This window comes from Stegodyphus dumicola, chromosome 5 (assembly GCF_044657685.1).
Source record: "Stegodyphus dumicola isolate Sdum_Otavi_A_Nest chromosome 5, ASM4465768v1".
NCBI lineage: Eukaryota > Metazoa > Arthropoda > Arachnida > Araneae > Eresidae > Stegodyphus > Stegodyphus dumicola.
The window spans coordinates 96,594,251-96,615,878 of record NC_140772.1 but is presented as its reverse complement, the minus strand read 5'-3'; the positions used below and the strand labels follow the sequence as shown (position 1 = coordinate 96,615,878).

The following is a 21,628-nucleotide window of genomic DNA, read 5'->3' as shown; positions in this document are numbered from 1 at the left end:
TACTGTTCTTACAGTGCTTATTGTTTTGTTTCTGAGTTTATTATTTTCATCCAATTCTTATTATTTTTATACGCTGTGAATTTTGTTGGAGTTGTTAAGTAAGGGTGTATGCGAATAGATATTAGTCAGGATTTCCACTTATCTTCATTAAAGAAACGATTGCTGCCTATAAAGTTTCCTGTACACAGACATGTTAAGAAGAGGCCATGACCTATCATATAATAGTTGATATAGAAATCAGTACATGGTTTAGAATAATCAGCTAAAAGAAAACGCTCATGAACTCGTCTTAAGTAGTCATCCACGTACATATATTGAAGGCGTTAGCGGTCTTGTAGCTATAGAATGGAAACAGGATGCTAATGAAATAAAATATTCTCTCTTTTTCTTACAGCATAGCCTATGTAATTTAGTTTATATCATGTTTATATCTTCTTGTATATAATTTTGTTTATATCAGCTTCATATATGTGTCGTTCTCCATTTTAATATCCGTTTTAGTGTTTTCCCTTTTGAATTTTTACGCGAAATTTGACAAGGAGAGACTGATATAGAAGGTCTGGAAACATAGAAATTTGGTGTTTGTGTAAATTAAATGTAATTGTTACATGGTCTGCTTACCGAAGGTTTCGAATTTCAGCTTTATTTTTGTAAAAAGGAACAATAAACCTGCACTAAAGGAAGTAAGTTTCAGTACATATGCAGTTTGGAATTTAAGTAGATTTTTTTTGGAAACAAGAGAGATGAAAAATTAGCAACTGCCTTCTTCGGGAATCGAACCGCGGACCTATCAATTACGCGCTGAGTGTGCTGACCGCTACACCACGAAGGCTCGCTAAGAAGGCAGGAGAAATACCTTACAAGCAAACGAGAAATTTACCTAAACCTTTCAACAATTTTATAATTTCAGATCTCTTATTGAATGTATTATTTCCTATCTATTAATAACAACAAAATAATAGAATTTTCCTCTTCTTAATCTTATTGTGCAGAATATTCATTAGTCTTTTATAAGTCTGTACCAAGCTTGTTACTTTCATACAGCAGCTGAAATCCATTACAGAATTCATCTTTGAGAATACTACTAAAGGTCATCTGCATCTCTTCAATATTATTAAGAGATTTCACTTAAAAGAAGAGAAGGTAATACATAGGTACAAATCAGATAAGACACATTACTTTCTTAGAAATTGTTTGCTGAGAATGAAACTATGTGAAGGCACTCGTGCAGCAAAAGCTAGTTTTTCGATTGAATTTTTTAGGCTTAACACGCTGAATTATCTTCAGAATCTGTTCATTAAATCTTTAAAAAATATGGGGTTCACCCTCTGTCCCTCAGGAACAAGTTCCTTGTGAATTATCTTTTTCTTATCAGAACAAATTCCCTATTATTAGCTTTACTTGACAAATTTGAAATTTAATAAATTCTGTGAATACGTTCTTCAACCACAGCAGATGATAACCTCTTTGTCTCAGAACCATAAACAAATCACCTAGTTGAATCTCCAGTCACAGTTTATTTGAAAATATCAGCATTTAAACTTGCTGTTTAAATCAAATAATAGCATCTAGAAATTAGAACTGCTTTCTGTTCTGCAGTCAGTGCATGAGGAACCAAAGGAAAACAATTCTTTATCGTTCAAGATCTTTCCTATAATATTCATATTTATCTGTTAAACTCTCCAGCTATCATTCGAAGAGATAATAATTTCAGCCTGAACTTTTCAACTATAAGCTTAACGTTTTCTATCAGATTTTTAAGCAACAATTATCGAACGCTTTAAATTTTCATCTTTTCGAAGCTGCAGAGATTGGCCATACTTGAGTTTAACATCAACGTCATTGCTATTTTTTGCGCTTTACAGCAAAAAATTTTTCCTCAGCTTTCTGATTCATGGCAGAAGGTATTTACTAGCTTAAAAGAAACATTTTTAGCCAATGCAACGATAGACTGCTCAGAAAATTTTGTATATAAAAGTATACAATAATTTAAGAAGCTTGATATATGATGTCACAATAATAAATGCTAAATGCTATGAATTGCCTTTTGAATTTATTGAAACCTTATACCAAAATATTTGTACATGCACAGTGCATGAATTTTTATATGCATACAGTATATTTATGAATCATTGACTGACTATCTCTCGAAAAGTTTAAGCTGAAATTAGTTACCTCAAAATTACCAATTTTAATAAATACTTCCCTTTTCACCATACGAAAGAGAAAAATTTAAATCACTTTGGTTTAGCATGTGGAATGTGGAAAAATATTTGCTTGTTTTGAAAATTGTATTAATTTATTAAATCACTGCGTTCTAAATTCATTTTGAGAACATGTATTTCAATATCTAATCTATCAAAAATGCATAATAAAATTCATTACCGATTCTTTTTTTATATATTTTGTTATGCTGGAACAAAATTAAATTAACATTTTTGTTAAAAAAATCAGAATTTCAAACCAAAATAAGGTAAAGTTTCATGATTAAATTCTACATTTACTATATATTGGATGAAACTCGTCGTCTAAGACTCTTAGTTAACTCACAAAATTCTTCTTAATAACATTCACTTTTTCAAGAAACTAAGAATTAAGGAGCTAACATTAAAAAGGAACTTGTATTTTCCCGTATTTAATTAACGGTAAGAGTATTCGAAAAAAATCTTGTATCTTCTTAATATTTATACTTGACAGTGTTCCTTGTAACTAAAGTTTACATTTGATCAAACGCTACGCTTTGTTAAATAGAATAAAATGCTGGTAAATGAGTTATAGTTACTTCGGTGGAACTCTTTGATAAATCTGGAGTGGCTTGTAGGGTTAGATGTGTTAAATAAATTTAGGATAAACATCTAGGTCTTTTAATGAAACTGTATAAAAGCCTAGCTTGTAAGGTATTGGATTGCATTCTTTAAAGACTTCTGGCTGGAAGAAGGAAGAATAGTCCTATTTGTAAGTTTTACTGGTCTTGTTTCAGTATTAGTTATATTTCATTCATATGATTTCAGTGATGGTTGAATTGTTTTTTGAAATATGTAAGCAAACGTATGTTAATAATCTTCATTAACTGTGAATCATCTGCGCATCAATTAACATTTTATATGTCGACATGATGATGACTATTACCGATTTCTTCGAAAATAATATTAGGTTTCAGATCGACCAACGTATATGTTTGAGCTTATTTCAGGGATGTCTTACTTTTTCATGCACAATAATTTACATTTACGCATTTTCAATTTGCATTTATTCATGTATTCATATATAATAATATTAATTTACTTATAGACTCATGCAAAATATTTTCATTTGTTCAAATTCAGTCATACGTTATCTCCTGGAATATCATCATAAAGATCCAAACCTCGAATTCCGAACTGAAATTTCCTAGATTCACTTTCCTATGAAATCCCAGATCCTTATCCCTCATGTATAATAACAACATTCTCCTAAAGTTACATTTCCTGTCTATGTGGCCTGTTCATACTGCATTGACAAACCTTTAGCTGTCAATGACTGAGTCCGTCAGCGAATTCCGAACGACTCAATGACTGAGTCCGTCAGTGTTAGTCACTTTAGGTTATGAATGTTTCATCCAAGTTAAGACATCTCGCGGGCTATGCTTTATATACTTTTCCCGCTGAATTTTATGCCGTTCTAATTAAATGCAAAAACAGTACTTTAATGGCTTGTTTATTGCAATATCAAGAGTATGGAGATATGCAGTCATTCTACAAAAATCAATATTTGATGCATAATTTCTGCAAGGAAGTTCTTCAATCCTTTAGTGTGATGAATACTGACGCGATTCCAGTCTTTCAAATCTCTTTGACCACCTCGGAGAGCAACTGATAAACTTAAATCTACCGATATCTTTATAGCTGTATGTATGCTTCAGGCCTTTTTTTTTTTGTTAAGAAACACATTTAGTCTTATCTTCGTTTTACTTTAGTGATGATTAGGGGCACAGTTTTCTTTCCATGCAGGCGAATTGCTAAAATTTTGGTAATGCACATAACCAATGAAAAAAATATAATTGATGAAAATGTCCTCTGATCAAATCCTCATCTGAGATCATAGACCTATAAACATTCTAGTTTCACCCATTCATGTTTAAGAGTCTAGAAAAATTCAGGCTGCCATCATGAGATTTGATTTCTAGTCAATAACTGCAACGGTTTTCAGCCAGAAAAATCTAAATTCTTTAAATGAGATCCAACAGCGATTTTTCCTTTACAAAAAGCGTATGATCCTTGCTCTATGAGTCCTCTGTGATTAATTTCTTGTATTCGACGGAAGAGCGCTTTTGTTATGCACTCATTTTGTTTCGGCTGTCAAAACACGATTTCCTATAAATCTATTATTAAATAAAGTATTAACTGAAGTCTTAAGCAACAAGAGTGGAAAAAATATTGTTGAGAAAATGTACCATACAAAAGCGACGAAACATTAAATTTCAGACTTTAGAGACATCTAAACATTGTTTTGCGTATGCTTTTCATCTAATCCTTTTCGTAATTTTAAACATTCAGCGAAAGTATGTTAAAAATCCAGTATATCAAGCATGCACAGAATGCAAAAAATATCTTTTATTGTTAAATGAATTTCTATGGATTAAAATTTTGTTTCTAATATATCATAAAGTGTTAGGTGATTGATTAAAAGAGCACGCTTCGGTTTGTTGCAAATTTGCGTCATTCATTTGCGAAATTACTCCAAAATTTAGTGCTAAGCATTTTATTAAAAACTAATTCATGGTGCAGCGCAAAACTTTTATTTAGCACACCTTCAGTTTAATTGATTTTCACCTATAATTACACTTAGGTTATCAGTTATGATTATCATTTAATACTTTAAATATAACATGGTTGGATGTCTCTCCAAAAGTGTTTTAAATATTTAACATACGGTGTTAAACTGAAGAGATGCTTGAAATTATTACCTCAGATCATGACCATATTTTATATCTATTCATTCAGTTTGTTACAGAGAGAATCACAGTATAAAAGTAAATGGTACTTTACTGACATGAATGTAAACTATTTTTGTTTGTTACAGAGCGAATTACAGTATAAAAGTAAATGGTACTTTTACTGACAATGAATGTAAACCATTCTAGATCTTTTCAGTGACCTCAAGAAAATCATAAAATAAAACATCTGGTCTCCCTGGCTTCTACAGAATATCTTGAAAGTTGTTATTCTAAATCAGTGACACCAGCATGAAATTACACAAAGTCTGCACTATTTAGAAACCTTGCAGTTTCTCTTAATGAAGAACAGTGCTCGGTAACTAGAATAAGCCCAGGCTGAACATACTTGAACAAACTATCTGACATAAGTTCTGGTAATGAAATATTATTTTATTTACCTTTTTTTTTGTTTCTGCCTGTTTTGGACAAGAGGTTCGCTTATTCTTGAATTTATGTAGATTTGAAGGGATTTGAAGGGAACAATTTTGCTTTAAAGTTTAGACAGTTAGGAATAGGAATGTAAAAGGTTTGGCCAGCTGTGCATTGCTCCTGTTGGAGTAACATTTTGGCGACTCCAACGCGAGTCTTCTATAAGATATTTTATACTGAGATTAGATGATGATTTGGTAAGTCATTTCTTTGAATTTCTATTGCGATTTAGGCAAAGCTTGATGTCTCTGCCCAGGTTAAAATCAAATTTTTAAAATAATAGAAATTGTGAAAAACAAGTTACTTTTAAACCGAATCAAGTTCTCTGTTAAATTTGTGTTTGTATACATTAATTTAATCCATCGCAAATAGTGAGATAGAATAAATTTAAAGCAATTTTACTTCTGTGCCTGTTCATTTAATATTAGACATTCAGTGATAAACTTCAATAAGAAAAATAGCGACACAGAGTAAAAAAAAACTCTGGTAATCTGCGAGTATCGAAACAATTTAAAGTAATTAATAGTTTTTAGCATTGATATAATAGCTGTTTGGTACCTGTATAGTTTTTTAAAGTCACAACAAATTGTTAATATATATTCCTGCTTCCCACTTTCTTTGGAAGGTAATTTGAGCGTCGAAGTTTAAAACAAAATATTATACATAGAATTAAAAAACATTTATGCTTCGGGGATTTTTATAAAAGCTCACCACTCTTTTGAAGAAAAAACTGGGCGATGAATTATGAAAAGAATATAATTAATGGAAACGTTTTAATTCAGAACACTATTTGTCACATTTTTGTGTAAACAATCCAAATAATTTAATTGTATATTAAATATTCAGTTAGGTTTATATTTTTATTTCGGAGTGACGTAATTTTTTTTTGAAGGAATAGAATATCAAATCTATATTTTCGTCATAACTCTAAGAGAAGATCTTCATGTTGAGGGATTAACAACATTAATTATAACTATCAAATTTGTCGCGACGCTCTTCAACTAAGGAAATCAAACACTAGGATTTCACAGTGTAGAGTTTTCAAAATGCTGTGAAAAACACACAAAAAAAAATTCTTTTCTTGAAAACTACAATCGCTTATATAAGCTTAAAAAATAAGTTATTTCCCCCCTTATAGAATGTCCATTTTGCCCTCAGAGTCATGTGACATACGCAATAGCATTTTCTCAAGGAATACTGGCGGGAGGCCTTCATATATGTTCGCGCTTAGCCCTTTAACTATTATACTTGCTACATATTTCGTTCTACGTTTTTGAGTATTTCTTTTGTATCAGCTATATTTTATTCCTGTAATAAGAAATCAATTTGTACCTCTAACATCGGATTTAATAAGTAACGATTGACATGACTTGATACCATGATTTGACACATGACTTCCTTGTTGTAAATTATACACAGATTTTGCTGCATTTCATTAAACTTATTTTCTTAAATTATCTCTCAAGGCAAATTGAAAATGACATTAGAAACTGCAGATTTTGAAATTAAATATCTCGGTCAATCTTTTGCGTATGGAAATCAAACGTCTTGTATTTTTATTTTTTCATAACAATTTTCCATATTATAAGAACCGGTAGACTGCATTAATAGTTAGATTTAGATAATTTTATAAAATTAAATTTGAAATCAATAAAACATGAATGTATTCGTCATTTTAAATGGTATTGTCATTTGCAATAAGAAAGAGAAATCTACAGCTAGATGTTATAGCAGTCACATGTTTAACTTTCTACCACTAATCGTTTTTTAGTTTTTCGATATGCATACATAGATATACATGTACAGATATCACGAAAACTCCATTTTAAAACCATTTTACGATATGCTTTGCAAAAAAGAGTCCTTTATTCTATCCGTACGTAGAGACATCACGCAAAAAATAGTGAAAATGGTTCGAAGAACTTTCAGAATGTATAATTCCCTTGATATAGTGTATCAGACACTTTTCTGCGATAACAATACTTCCATTGCTTTGTAAGAAGTAAAAGGATTATTTGTCACATTATTTGACAGACTAAACGGATTGCACAAGTTCTCAAAATTTCATAACGCCAGCGATATTTCCAATGCCTATATTTTGTTGTCTCTCCACGTCTAACTTATGACCGTTAAGTGATACAAATATATCACAACTTCTAATGTGAAGGGATTTTTATCTCTTTTAATTAATTTTGTAATACCATGATCTAAATTTAAATATTAAGAACATCGTACTATTTTTAAAATCAAGAATCCAGAAGAATTTAACAATTATATTTATGAAAAATGAAATTTTATTTCTAGAATTTTAGAGTATACTGTATATTAAAACAATTTCTATAGAATCGTGAAAAAAATATTAAAAAACACCAATTGCAGAATTCTATATGTAATCTTGTTTGCCGAATATTGGGTGTTAAATTATAATATGTACTGAGAGTCTGGGTGTACAATTCAACAGGGAAGATTAATTATCGAAATTTTACAAATAAAATGATGGAAACAAAATAAACGGAACTGGAAACATATCCCAACATAATATTCATAACTGCCAACTAAAGCTCCAGTTTAAATTCCTTTAGTTATCTGGCTGGAGCAAAAATATAATTGCGGAACCTTTTCTTACAGAAATCTAGTAAAGCAGTTTGTTTTCATGTATATTCCCTAAAATAGCTTGTTTACAGCGCATCGCTCGATTTCAAGCATTTGATTACTCGTATGTTATGTATAGTTTAAATTTTAGTAAATTATAAAAATTTATAATCTTATTTTTATAGTATTAAATGCTTATTTTGTATTAATTTCACACTATAGTTAATTTCCGTAAAAGATGGATTATATCAGATACTTTACACAGCTGCTTCTACTGCTGGCTTTCTGGAGAACAGCAATCAGCCAAGATCAAAGAAATGATAGTCCGTTCTCTGCCTCTGATAAGGTAAAAACATAATTTGTTTTATAAATTTGAAGGTTAAATGCATTTAACATATTAAATAAATAATTAGATAAAATTATATTTATAATAACAATGATAAATAAATAACAATAAAATGATTGAACTCGATAGCATAATTTCGAAGTTTTTTGAGGGGAGTCTTTGCCTATTTCTAAGGATTCTTTCCTCCAAGCGTCCCTTTCGAATTACTTCCGCATTTCTCTGTTTGCAGCAATTATTTGTTAGGTGTCTTCCAAATGTGATTTGTAGGCACTAACTTAAAATGCATAAAAGTATCGGTTTTTTTTTTGTACTTCCACTACATTTCGTTACTAAAGAAAGCTCATTACTTAATGTGCAAAACAAAGCTGTAACAATCGAACGCTTCTGAAAGAATTCATAGAGATGGATTTGATACACATCCACCGATTCCCGTAGTAGCATGTGCAAGAGTATGTGATGAACGCGCATGATATTTGCAAGTACTATATAGTATTGTTGAGTATAAGCTTCTGAACATGCTCTTAGAATATTAGACTAACAGTTTTTAAATTACAGTGCTTAAATAAAGAAATAAACCTACGTACAATTCGTGCAAATATGTATTAAGAAGTGACTAATTATCCTTAAAATGATTATAAATTTTCAGCACAAATGAGGCTATTAGTCTCGAAATGGGATTTCACCTCGAATTAATAATAATGTTATTAAATACATTGTAATTATTTCACTTTTGAATGAATACATTTACAATTTTATGGAATAAGGTTACATATGTTTTTATTAAATGTCATATTTTTTAAACCTTTAACGAATTTTCCATTAACAAACTCAACGATTTGAATGCGAGCAGTGACAGCTCTATTAAATAAAATATTTTTATCTCCAACCTGCGAGACTATCTGTCGGAAGATCTAAAGATATACTGCTTTTAAGTTTTTCTGATTTTGCTGTTGAATTGAATTTATGTGGCGTAAGTGCGAAGAACGAGATATTTAATAAAGTTAACACAAAAACATTTATAATAAAAGGATAAAAAGTTTTTAAGCCATTTACTAACAAAATTGAAAACTATGATGAGACTGAAAAAATAGAAAAATGTATGCCAAAACTTGACACTGCACCAGAAATTCTAATCATATGCTGTTAAGCAGCTTTTAAAAATTTTGTGGTTTTACCATTGAACTGTATATGGCGCAAGTACGAAGAAAACAATGCTTAATAATAAAGCTAAACACGCACACACACAGAATACACACACTTAAAAAAAAAGCGTTAGCAAGAGTGAGTGCAACAGCAGACTGGTAGACTGCGAGCTCAGGAAGAGTGTAAAAAGACTTAACAAACGTCTTTCTTTAAGACTAAAAATTTTAAACCATTCAGATTTGTTTTATGTTAATCAATCAGTTTTTGCGATTTGAACCTTTACTATAACTTCTTCTTTCTGTAATCTTCACAATAATGAAAATTATTTGTTTGTGTATTTAAATCGAGAGCTTAATTGGTACTCAGTGTTTCTGGAAGCCTCGTCTCGCTGCCATTTACTATCGTCAGCTCTGTCCAAGTTTTTGTCCCGACTTAGCATTTTGCTAGCCGGCGTTTTAAAATAAGCACTGGTTATTTATTACCTTGATACTAGCGTAAATTGTCTATTTTATATGTAGTCTCTAAATACTTTACCTACATTTGAATTTAACGTTATCTTACGTTAATTCAAACTTTGTTTAAGAAATGCTTAAGCAGCTAAAGTTTCTAATTGCGTTATTACTGCCACTAACTTCTCAACAGCTTCCTTACCAACCCTCGAATTTTTAATGCTCTGTTAGATCATCTCAGCTTCCATCGGCGGGCGGTAACTTGTGTGTCGAGAAATAAACGTCTATAAAAATAGTATGTTAAAATTCTAAAATATTAATTTCTAATTAATTACTGTGAATTTATGAAAAACATTTAATAGCCTTTGTCCAACGTATCTTCAAAACTGTCATGAAAGGAAGGTAATTTTAGAAAATTATATTTGACAACTTTGACAGAATGTAAATTAGGTCCATGTTTCAAACAAAAATGTATTTTTAACAGTTTTAACTTTTGTTAAAATAGAATGTTTTAAAACTGTTGAAAAAATAATATTCTTCTTGTGTAGTTACTTTGTTTGTGTAATTTAATTCTGATCGTCTGATTTCAAATTTGCGAGTCAAATTTATCTATCTATCTATATGAATAGATAGATAGATATAGATATATACAGATCTGCTCTATTTAATTTTTATAGTGCACGTAGATCTTAGGAACTAACTTTTAGCACATTTATTAAGTACCTCAAATTTAATTTCACCGGTTATCAATATATTCAAAAATGTTCCTACCAAAATTCTGATTTCAAATTTGCGAGTCAAATTTAGATATATAGAGATCTGCTCTATTTAATTTTTATAGTGCACGTAGATCTTAGGAACTAACTTTTAGCACATTTATTTAAGTACCTCAAATTTAATTTCACCGGTTATCAATATATTCAAAAATGTTCCTACCAAAATTAAATTACCTTATTGAACTTTCGATAGTTAATGAAAAATAGATTAAAATTGCAGTTTTAAAACAAAATGAAAAATTGAAGAAATAAAAACACCGTAAGCTTTGATAAAAGTTAGAAATATGTAAGTTAGCATTTTTACTAGCTGTAAGAACAAGAAAGAGTAAGCTATAAAAAATAAAGTTTTTTTTAAAATCAAACAAAAATGTGATGAAACTACACTTATCATTATGTGAAATTCTGCACACTACACAGTCATAAAATTAGTCTATATCAAAGTCTGAATTGTGCAAATATCCTAATTTAAATCTCAAAGAAGCAGAAAAGTTCACAATTATATGCGCATGCACTAAAATAAGCACGTTTTTATTAATACTTTCTTTGGTTTTATGCAGTTTTTGCTAGCTGATAGTACTTTTAATCTCTGCATATAATAAAAGAAAGAGTCTGTGTGTCTTTCGTTCGTGCTGTGCGTAAGCGTATAGACCCAGGGCTACGAAATTTGGTATATAGGTGCATTTAGACAAGACCCAGTACACCTCGAAGCGATTTTTTCCAAATTCGAATCAGAATTTTTTAAAATTTTAGCTTTTCGATTTTATCGTATCATTTTGAATAGTTTCATTCTTTTAGAAATGTGGTTTTGGCAACAATTTTTCATTCAATTGCACGCTGGACTGCTGACTGTTGAAAATCAGCACTGTTGCCACTTGGAAAAATGAGTGCGATAATTCTGTACAGTTTTTAAATTTAATGTTTATCTTGGATACTGGACGTTTGTTGAGAGAAGGCAACGGGAAGTTGGTTAATTTATTTATTAGGATAATTAATATTTGTATTAAAGGATATTTCTTATTTCATTGTAATTTTTTATATGTAATGCATTTTTTATGAAACTGTTCTGCAGAGTAAAATTCTGCGTAGCTTTTAAATTTAACGTTTGCTGTTCCCTTCAGGCATTTTACGGTACATTTAAAAGTCAGACGAAGGCTGGCAGCGTAGCTGCTAGTAGCTAATAAAACCTGCAGTAAACTTGCATCTTTAAAGCCAAGAATTCATAGAAAACAAGTAAGATACATGAAAATTAAATGTAAGGAAAATAAAAAAAAACAGTTTAATGCTTGTAATGCCTATTTTTAACTTCGAAGATCAAAAAGCATACAGTGTAAATAAATTTAACATTATTAGTTTCTACTATCGAATTTCCTGTTGTATTTAATCAATTTATATTAGAAGGAATTAAGTAAATGCTGCAAAGTAAGTAACTTTTATCTTAACATATAAAAAGAAAAATTAAATGATATTAGAATAAACTAAATGGAATTTTTAATAAACATTAAAATACTTGGGAGGAACTGTTGAATGAAATTATCTGCTAAAACATAGAATGTACGGCGGAATTTGCAGCATTTACTTACACTATACCATGCATGCTAAAAGTATTTGAAAGAATATTGAGTTGTGTATCGGATGTCTAATATTATAGCAAGATAAGAGGAATAAGTCACAGGAAATCAATACCATAAAGACAAAAATATTTCGCCTTATTAAACTGAATTCAAAGGTTTTGCACATAGTTTTTAAAAGTTTTGTGGCATGCACAGTACAAATAAAATGATGAATTGTTTTATTACTATTGAGAGAAAACACTAAATTTCTTTGGTAATACAAGATGCACATGTATCAGGCAAGATGTTTTGGGCAATAAGTAATGCTGTTGGATAAACACTTACTCATATTATTATGTGAAAATCCAAGAGAGCAAATAAAGCATTCTTGCTACTCCGGTAGAATAGGTGCATTATAAATGTCCATATGTAGTGCCTGTATATATGTGTATATAATTTAAAACATAAAAGAAATGCGTTATCTTATAACTCTTTAACGATTGATTTTAGTCCAACTTCCTGCATCCGATTCTTAACGAATAGTTACGTAATGTCAAACATGTTTATTTCATCTTTGGAGTTTTACATTATAAAACGTAAAGTTTAAAAATATTCTAGCAAATTTAAATCAATATCCAAACTTATCTTGAAATTTTACATATGTGTATGTAATTTGAAAGACCTTATTTCATATTGCAGGATACCGATCATGAAGATATTTTCAACTTCGCCAAGAATGGACCAGACATGAGACTTGTCCTAAATGGTTTGCTTCGCTATGAAAATGCTGCTGCTAAACGACTAGGAAACACCCATTCACCTTTTGTATTCCTCTCCAGCAGAAGCAAAGGGCCAGCAGTAAATGTTCATGACCCCCTGGCTGTTTTAGCCACTGGTTTCATGGGATCCAGAGGAAAACGGACTGACAATAATGAAATTCCTGTATTTGCAAATGGGTTTCCTGCCGGCAGAGGCTGAATATTTTACTAAAGTGCTATTCAGTATTTGATTCAGTTTGGCAATATAGAATATAAATCTTACTTCTACGGAATTAAATATCTTCTCCAGGAGCAAATAAATAAATATATTTATTGAAAAATGTGCGTCTTTCTTGTACATTATATAGTCATACATTGTTGAATTTTTAACTGATAATTAAAACTGTTTACGAGTACGAACGATAGATTTCATTCAGATATATTTTCAGACACATTTCAAACAGTTCACTGTAAAGGTGCTTGTACATACAAGTGCCTTTACAAGTATATATAAAATGCAAACCCATGATAAGCATCTAGTAGGTAAACCATTAATAAAAAGATATTTAAGTATGAATTTTGCTCTAAATTTTCTTATTTAGTAGGAAAATCATGAAGATCATATTTAAGTTTTGTTATTTACCCTACCTTATTAAAAATATAGTTTTAAATCATTCTCCTTCAGTTCAGAAAGGTTTAATATTAACATTTTGTATGTTTAATTCCAGAATCTCTTTCTCGCTCTAAAAATATCAGTATGTAGGAATTGATTTAAACCGAAAAATTATTCTTTTGATTCACTAATATGAATTTCATTTTAGTTATGTGTCTGGATAAGCTAAGGATAAAGATAGATACATATTCAGATGAATTTTCATTTCATATGTCAGGCATATGCAAAACAATATGAAATTTTTAAATTAATGCCAAAGGAATTATATATGTATACTCCCTTTACTTACTATCAGAAGGTTTTTTTAATAATGTAAAGAATAAATAATTATTTAATAAGAACTATTTTTTGACAAAACTATAATTTGGTTAACACATTTTTAAAGATAGACAAAAATATTTTCTTTCCCTTTAAATAAACAATTTACATTACATATTACAGGAAGGGCAATTATCTCTCAATCTGAAATAGCAACAGAAAGTTGGGGGTTGTTTTGTAGTAAATTTCTTGGATGAGAAGTAACAATATACGCAACGGCTTTTAATATAGTGCATAAAACGACAATACAGACATAATTTAATTTTGAAATTATGCGATAGGTACATATTAATAACCTCTAAATGTCGTCGTTTTGCTCCTGTATATAAGACATTGCAGGAATGATTCAATAATACGTTTCAACGCGTTCTTTAGAATAAGAATGTACGTAATACAGGCTGAGTGTCTGTAATAGAGTTAGTTCGAGTGAAGGTTACCACCGCCGAAATTCTCATCTACATACGTCATCGTCCATGGTATATTACTTGCGTGATTCCTAAATACGCCACACATATTCTGCATGAGTTCTAAGTCAACGCATTGCGATATGCATCATCCTGTATTTCTAAAGCAAAAGGCAGTAAAAAATAATTGTAAAGACGTAAACCTACTTAATGTCTCCGAACAACGTTTGCAAACTAAAGTTTTGTGGTCAAGTTAAGCTATATAATAAAAATGCAGCAAAATGCCAAAAATATGCAAATTATGACGAAGACATTTTGGCATCCAAATCTGCACCTTAAAAAATTCAATAAGAAAATTTTACACCCATTTCAATTGGGGTATGGTTTGGGATGCTCTTTAAAGAATATAAATAGCAGATTGCCTTATATATAATTACATTATCATAAAGCTAATCGAAACAGATTATCGATACATGCATCGTCATGCCTTCACAAAGGATTTCAAAATCTCAATAGTCGTGCTGAAAATATTCTAAGGGATCTACGCGCACTCTATAATTGTCGAGACAGAAAGTAGTGGACTTTTTGATGTAGTACATGGCGTCCAAATACAAGTTTTATAGAGAGAGTTCCATCGATCACTTCGGTAATTATTGCCCAGTTGGCTAAAGAGCTTATGAAGATCATTATGCCTTCTCGTAAATCTTGAATGTTATGAACCTGCTTGCCGAATTCTGATAGCCTTCTCATGCATTATATCACTTATATGGTTTATTTTCCCTTTATTCTAAGGACCCACCAGCGGCCGAGCGGTTCGAATAGGCTGGTAGTTCAGCCTATTCGCGAGAAACGTTAGTTTGGTCACATAGACATCTTCGTTGATTTCTCCATGTGTATACAAACTAGTTTCACTTAGAAAGTCCTCTATAAATGAATCCATACCCTTAGGCAGACAGTTCTCTGGAGCCTTGCCATTACAAAATAAACCAAAATCAAACCTTTATTCTCATGATTTCTAATACATCCATTTCTAAATTTTTGAATATACTTTCTTAAACGCATTCAAAACTTAATTTAAATGAGGAAAATTTATTTTAGTTCATTCAAATTATTTAAATTCCAGTCATTTTACTTGAGAATTTTAATTTATATTTCCATCATGTAAAAGAAGCTTATGCGTTATGATATATTAATGAGAAATTCTCTATCCGCCTGGAGCAGTTTGTTAAGTGTGGTGCCATCTATTTGTAATGGTGTGGGTAAAATTACGCCAAATTCATTAAGAATTTAAGCAATACAAGTAGTTAGTCTATACATTTTTATATTTCGGTTAACCAGTTATCTTATTATCGTCGCTCTTCTACAACTTTCAGTTTCGTCAACTCCTACCAGAATAGAGATTAGGTAAAATACATAAGCACAGAGTGCTTGAGTTTAAGAGATAATTCCTGCTGGCATTTGTTAATCAGCGTTAGTCAGTAAGTTGTATTTAATCCACGAATGCTGAGAGCCGAGCCAAGGTTTCTTGAGGCGCCTGCTAATAATATATCCAATTTTAATTTGAATTTAACTTTGGATCTGCATTTCGCAGGCACCTGAAATTATCTCTATTATATTCCTGCGCGTCACGTTGACGTGTTAATAAATAGGTTTTATTTTAACGTTTACCTTGAGTACGTGATTATTGTAGCTGAAAGGTAAAACGATAAGCTATGACGTCTGTCTTTGCGATTCTAGTAGATTAGCATTTTAAGAATAGTGCACAACCGTTTCAAGTTCTTGATAAGTGCACCGCAGCAGACTGGAAAACTTTGAGCGCATAAAGTACGTACAGATATTTATTTGTGAGTTAAATATAGTCTTGGGGGAAAAGAAGAAAACATTCAGTCTACTGATTCCACAGTTGTTAGGAGTCAAAATTGTATTATTCTATTCTAAGCAAAATGCTAAGAATACATTTGCGAAGTTGCTCGCAAGGAAATGTTATTGACTGAAAAATGAATTATTAAAATTATGAATTTCAACTTCTTCTTAATCGATTCATCAAAAGACAACTGATTTTTGTTATTTTGTTTTTGTTTTTGTTGGACTTTTATTGTATGAAAAGCAAAAAGTAATAAAACAGCAACCAAACTTTCTTTATGGATGCAACGTTTAAAGATTTCTTTTAAAATTGTGTTCTTAGATTATACGGTTTCTTTGATTGAAAACTATATTATTCACTGTTGTCCTTAAAGATATAAGCAGTGACATTGACGCAGAGTACAATGGAACAACATCAAGTCGTCCGCTGGAGGGAGATGCTGGATTAGTAACGGTATATAAAGATAATAATAAATTTAAAATGTAGTATAGAATGTACAATAGGTTTGTATATATATATCAAGTAATTTACTGAAATGGTTATCCTGCTTAAGAGAAAATTCCCAGACACATAATTAATAGAATTTTGTGATTATGTTATTGAAGATTTTCATAAAAATGAAGTATACAGATTTAGAAGTAGTACTACAGTTCTTGAAAGTTGAAATTGTAAATACATATTTTTACCAATCGTTGCTATTTAAATTTAGAAGGCAAAGGAAAGAAGAAAAATAGAGCTGAAAAACTAAAAATTCGACGTGTAACACGATTTTAATACAAAATGTAAGAAAATAGCATATTTATCTCAAACAAAATTTAAATTAAACTATGTAAAAAATTAATTGAAAAAACTAAAATTTAAAGGCCAGAGAAGTGATCAATATCATGTAACTTGATATGCCAACATTTTGTACTGCCAATGCGTAAGATTGAAAAAGCGTAAAAAAAGATACATTATTTCCTCTATAATTATGCGGTAACAGAAAGAAAATATGAGGTGGGTGGAATAAAAATTGTTGAATTCGAGTAAACCTAGAAGATTTTTAAATAAGAAGATATAATAAATGATAATAAATAAAATAATAATAAGAAGCCCAGAAATGGGAACACACCATTGTATCATCATTTTGTCCTTCGCCTTTTAACTTTTTAATACTTTGATGTAAAGGAAAAGTATAATAATCTGAGCGTTATATGTGCACAATTAAACAGAAACATTTCATATTAATAGCTTCGCCTTATCGGTGTTTTTACTCCATACCTTAAGTTTTGCATTATGAATTAATAATAAAAAGATTGCTTTTTAAGTTATTTTTAATATCAGTAAATCAATTTAAAGCTCTGAAATCTATGTATTAACACAGCCAATGAATTTCTAGAATGTTCACAACAGAAGGTTTTATATATTTACTATATTTCCTGACTAAGAAATTTTGGATGTTTAAATACAACCATTAGTTACAAATTGCTTTCAGTTTTGTCTCGAATCTTGCAGTAAAATTTCAATAATTGAAAATAATGACTCTAGTGAATTTAACTTCTGCGATATGAACTTATTATCTGCTATTGCTGACTAATGCATATTTATGAATCAACTATGAACTTAGAACTTTGGCTACGTGTTGTCAAAATGATTTATTTTATGTTCGTAAATAATATTTTAAAATCAGCTTGGTTGTCTTTATCGCTTTCAAAAGCTTACTTTACGCATAAGATCAGACTCTGTCTTCCGTGACTTGCAGAGAAACTGAAGTTAATTGACCATGTCTTTGTCGTAGTAACTGTTTTTCATATTTGTAGTCATGAAAGCCTGAATTTCTTTGAGGTTGTGCACATACATCTTATGGAGTGTTCTATTTTGCAATAAATAGATGTTAGGGTAAATACAGAACAAATTCCGAGATCCGGACACGTTGGGACTTCCGCGATTCCGGATTTGGGATTTTTCCTGATATTAGATAATCAGTTTAAATCTAGTAAGATGGCATGCAGAAATTATAAAATTAAAAATTACAAATCGTGATTTGTGAAATAATGAAGCATTTATAATCTAAGGGATATCAAAATTTGAAAAAAAAGCCTAATACTCAGTCGTTTACTTTAGTAAACTTTTCTTTCAATGTAAGTTGTTTAAGTTGCTTTGTTTTTTGTGCTAATACTTTCTCTTTAATTCTGCAGACAGATACAATTTCTTGTTCTGTTACATTGTTGAAGGCCTGTAATTGCTGTGTCGAGAATTCCGACTAACCTGTCAATCGAAATTTTTTTGTTTTCAGTAACCTCTGTGTCACTTTCTTCACTATCGGTAGCGGTATTTCTGAATTTAGAACCATACTACAGATTTCGCCATCCATTAATAGATTGATGATTGAGGAGCATTGTCATCACAATGAAAAATTTCATTTATATCACCTTCATTTATTATCGCTTCTGCACGTTTCTTTACAAAATCCGTTAACTGGAAAATTTCACTTTTGGTTTGCGATATCCGAAAACTTTTAAAATTCCCGGCTATCATGATAAAATTTAGCTTTCGTTCACTATACATATTTGGCTATGTATCATGAGATTGTAGACTAACGACAAGTTGTTCCACTAAATTTTATCTTGCTTCTATCGCGCACTGAGACAATTAAGCCTAAATTGTATTAGTTTAGTTATTTATTATACTTATGTCTATTTCTTTCACATGTTTAAGGCTGATCTAAGGCCTGAATAAATAAATTTCCACATATACTTAAGGCTTATTGAGGGCCGGCGGATGCAGTCTCTGGTAGGTCCTAAATTCTGCTACCAAACACCTTCCTTTGTTTTCCCTAAATTATGTCGCCCGGTGTGGCCATATGAGCCCTGTCGCTGGTTCTGGGTTAATGTGACTAACAAATCTGTTATTTCTAATTCAAATAGCACTAAATGTAATCTTTTGGCCTATGAGTATCATTAACAATTTTTTTTAGGACATGGAAAGTTTTGTTAATGTTTTCTTCGTCAACATATCTTAGAGCATTTAATTTGAATCTGTAATCATCGCCAAGCGTAATGTCAACATAAAAGGTTACCATACTCTTTATTATCCAATTACTAACATAAAAAACTGTTTAGGCAACGCTACATGAGTCATTACTCAAGTTGTCATGTGTTGATAAACATGCGAAGATTAAAGCAAAATACAATAAATAATGATTCGCAAGGTTGGCGTCAGGGATATAAAATAATAGCAGGTGTAAAATCAACGATGTATGTATGTAGAATGTTTCGGTTTGAGATTGAACTTATTTAATGATACTTAACTTCAGTAAGTGGACTGTAATATTAACAATAACAAATTTATTTTAACAAAAACAACATTATTGAATACTAGTACACGCATGTGCTTATAGTTACCTATGTAACTTAGCTAAGAGCGAGCAACCATATGCTCTTACATCAAGTCAGAAATCATTCATACTAATAAAGCAAAAACGAAATAACTTTAGGGTTACACTAATGCCAAACTCTGCTTGGCGTAAAACAATGCTGTCAAACAATGCTGTCTCTTTCAGACACCGAACAAACACACCTCAACTGATGGACACTGGAAAGTAGGGGAAGTAATGAAAAACGTAAAAAAAAATCAGTACCAATAGAAATTCTGCGAAAGCATATCTATCATGAAAATCGAGATACAGAATTGTAGGCTGGATGTCATATCAAAAGGCTATCATATCGAACATTTGGAAGAATACTATTTGCATTTTAAAAATTAATAAAACGGTATATCTCTAAAAATGTTTCAACAACTTCTGTATTTGAAGAGTCTGCAAATTCTTAACCAGTGAAGAAAAAACAAATGTTGTTATCTACCACGCGCCAAAGCATGAGATCACCACAATAAAAGTTCAATAGACGATGATCTTATAGATGGAAATTTATTTTAACATTAAATTGTTCATGAATAGCAAACGCTAATACTAGGAAAAATGTATGCCAGAAGGTTTTTCTTTAACTTACGGATTTTGAAAGGAGACTGAATGAATGCAGCAACGTTTATCATGCTTTTAAAATAGCATTGTTATTAATATTATAGGTATGAATAAACACTTTCGGTGTTTGCAAAAACCTAATGCGATTATACCGTTTCTCTGCACTTTCGAAAATCCCGTATTGAGCGCGAATAAATTTTTAGAATATGACAAGAATACCAGCTAACACCGTTCCCCCATATTTGAGAATTATTTCCTGCTTTACTAATAGACTGCTTCTTTACCTACGCTGACAGGATGATACCTGGTGGAAAAGGGTAATGCAGCTTGTAACGGATAAATTAAAACTTCATGCTGACTGCAATTCGCTGGAACTCAGGCCAGCTTTATTAAAGATTAGTGATATTACTTGCAGTGAAAGTCACAGTACATAGCACATAAACCGAAGTACTCGACTGGAAGATAGGAGGAGAAGCTCGAAATAAATTTATTGTTCTGAAACGTCTACATGAAGTGATACCACTAATTTGTTGATAAAGCTGTTCTGAATTGAAGTACTATACTAAAAACAAAATTTCAATTATTATATTACTTATGATAACTTTTATTTATTTTTTCATTTATTATTATGTACCAAATTATCATTAAAAAGTATTTATATTTTAGCCCGATTTCAAGCTTCTGATGTCTATTCCACTTAAATTTATAGATTGCTTATAAAATCAGAGGGATCCTGTTAGTATTCGCCAGTGATCTTTAATAAGGGTCAACTGTGTTATTTATTGCTGTGCAGCTGCGGCTGACTTTAGTTTAGTTAGTGTTTGATTAGTTTCTTATTTTCTGTCTTCAGTTAAAGCCCAAGCGAAGGCTTATTGTAAGCCCGAGAAGGGGCCATCTGTTAATCGTTTTCAGTTGGAATAAAAGATAAACTTAACCCCTCTTTGGATTTGTCATTTACTTTCGAGAACTCTGCCATATTTCGCTATACAGTTCTTAAGTATTCTAGCTTTCAAGAACTACAAAATTAGCTAGAATATTATGACCTTATAGCTTTTGCTTGAAACTATTTTTAAAATACCCTACTTTTAAGGGTTTTCAGGGTGTCTGAACATGGCTGTTTCATCTAATTTGAAATAAAGATTATTTTATTCTAGAATAAATGCTAAAAATGCCAAACGTTAACGTAATTATTAGAAGGTCTATATTCTAAAAATGAATACAGAAGATTAAAAAATTATTTATAACTACCATATCCTCCCTAATAATAACACAAATAATTAAATAAAAACCTCGCCATCAATATTATTAGGCTTAATTCGGCTAGATAAATAATTTTTAGGTAGTATGTTATAAAATATTTATCCTTGTATTTTCAACTATTGGACCATCC

The 21,628-nt window shown here is 30.7% G+C and overlaps 1 protein-coding gene and 1 long non-coding RNA gene across 3 annotated transcripts in view; one reads left to right on the top strand and one right to left on the bottom strand.

Annotated features, from left to right (window-relative positions):
- The window catches only part of LOC118186000 (uncharacterized), a 43,795-nt gene extending 30,433 nt beyond the window's left edge, over nt 1–13,362 (top strand). Inside the window, exons 1-3 of one of the 2 annotated variants that reach the window (XM_035355980.2) lie at nt 2,843–2,955; nt 8,219–8,342; nt 12,960–13,362. In XM_035355980.2, the coding sequence (XP_035211871.1) occupies nt 8,235–8,342; nt 12,960–13,238 (387 nt within the window). In that variant the 5' untranslated portion in view covers nt 2,843–2,955; nt 8,219–8,234 and the 3' untranslated portion in view covers nt 13,239–13,362. Of the gene's footprint in view, nt 1–2,842; nt 2,956–8,218; nt 8,343–12,959 lie in introns of those variants that run through there. The other variant, XM_085816878.1, reaches the window with a different exon arrangement.
- Nucleotides 1–21,628, bottom strand: part of LOC146997169 (uncharacterized) — a 60,691-nt gene that overhangs the window by 34,037 nt on the left and 5,026 nt on the right. The window lies entirely within an intron of this gene.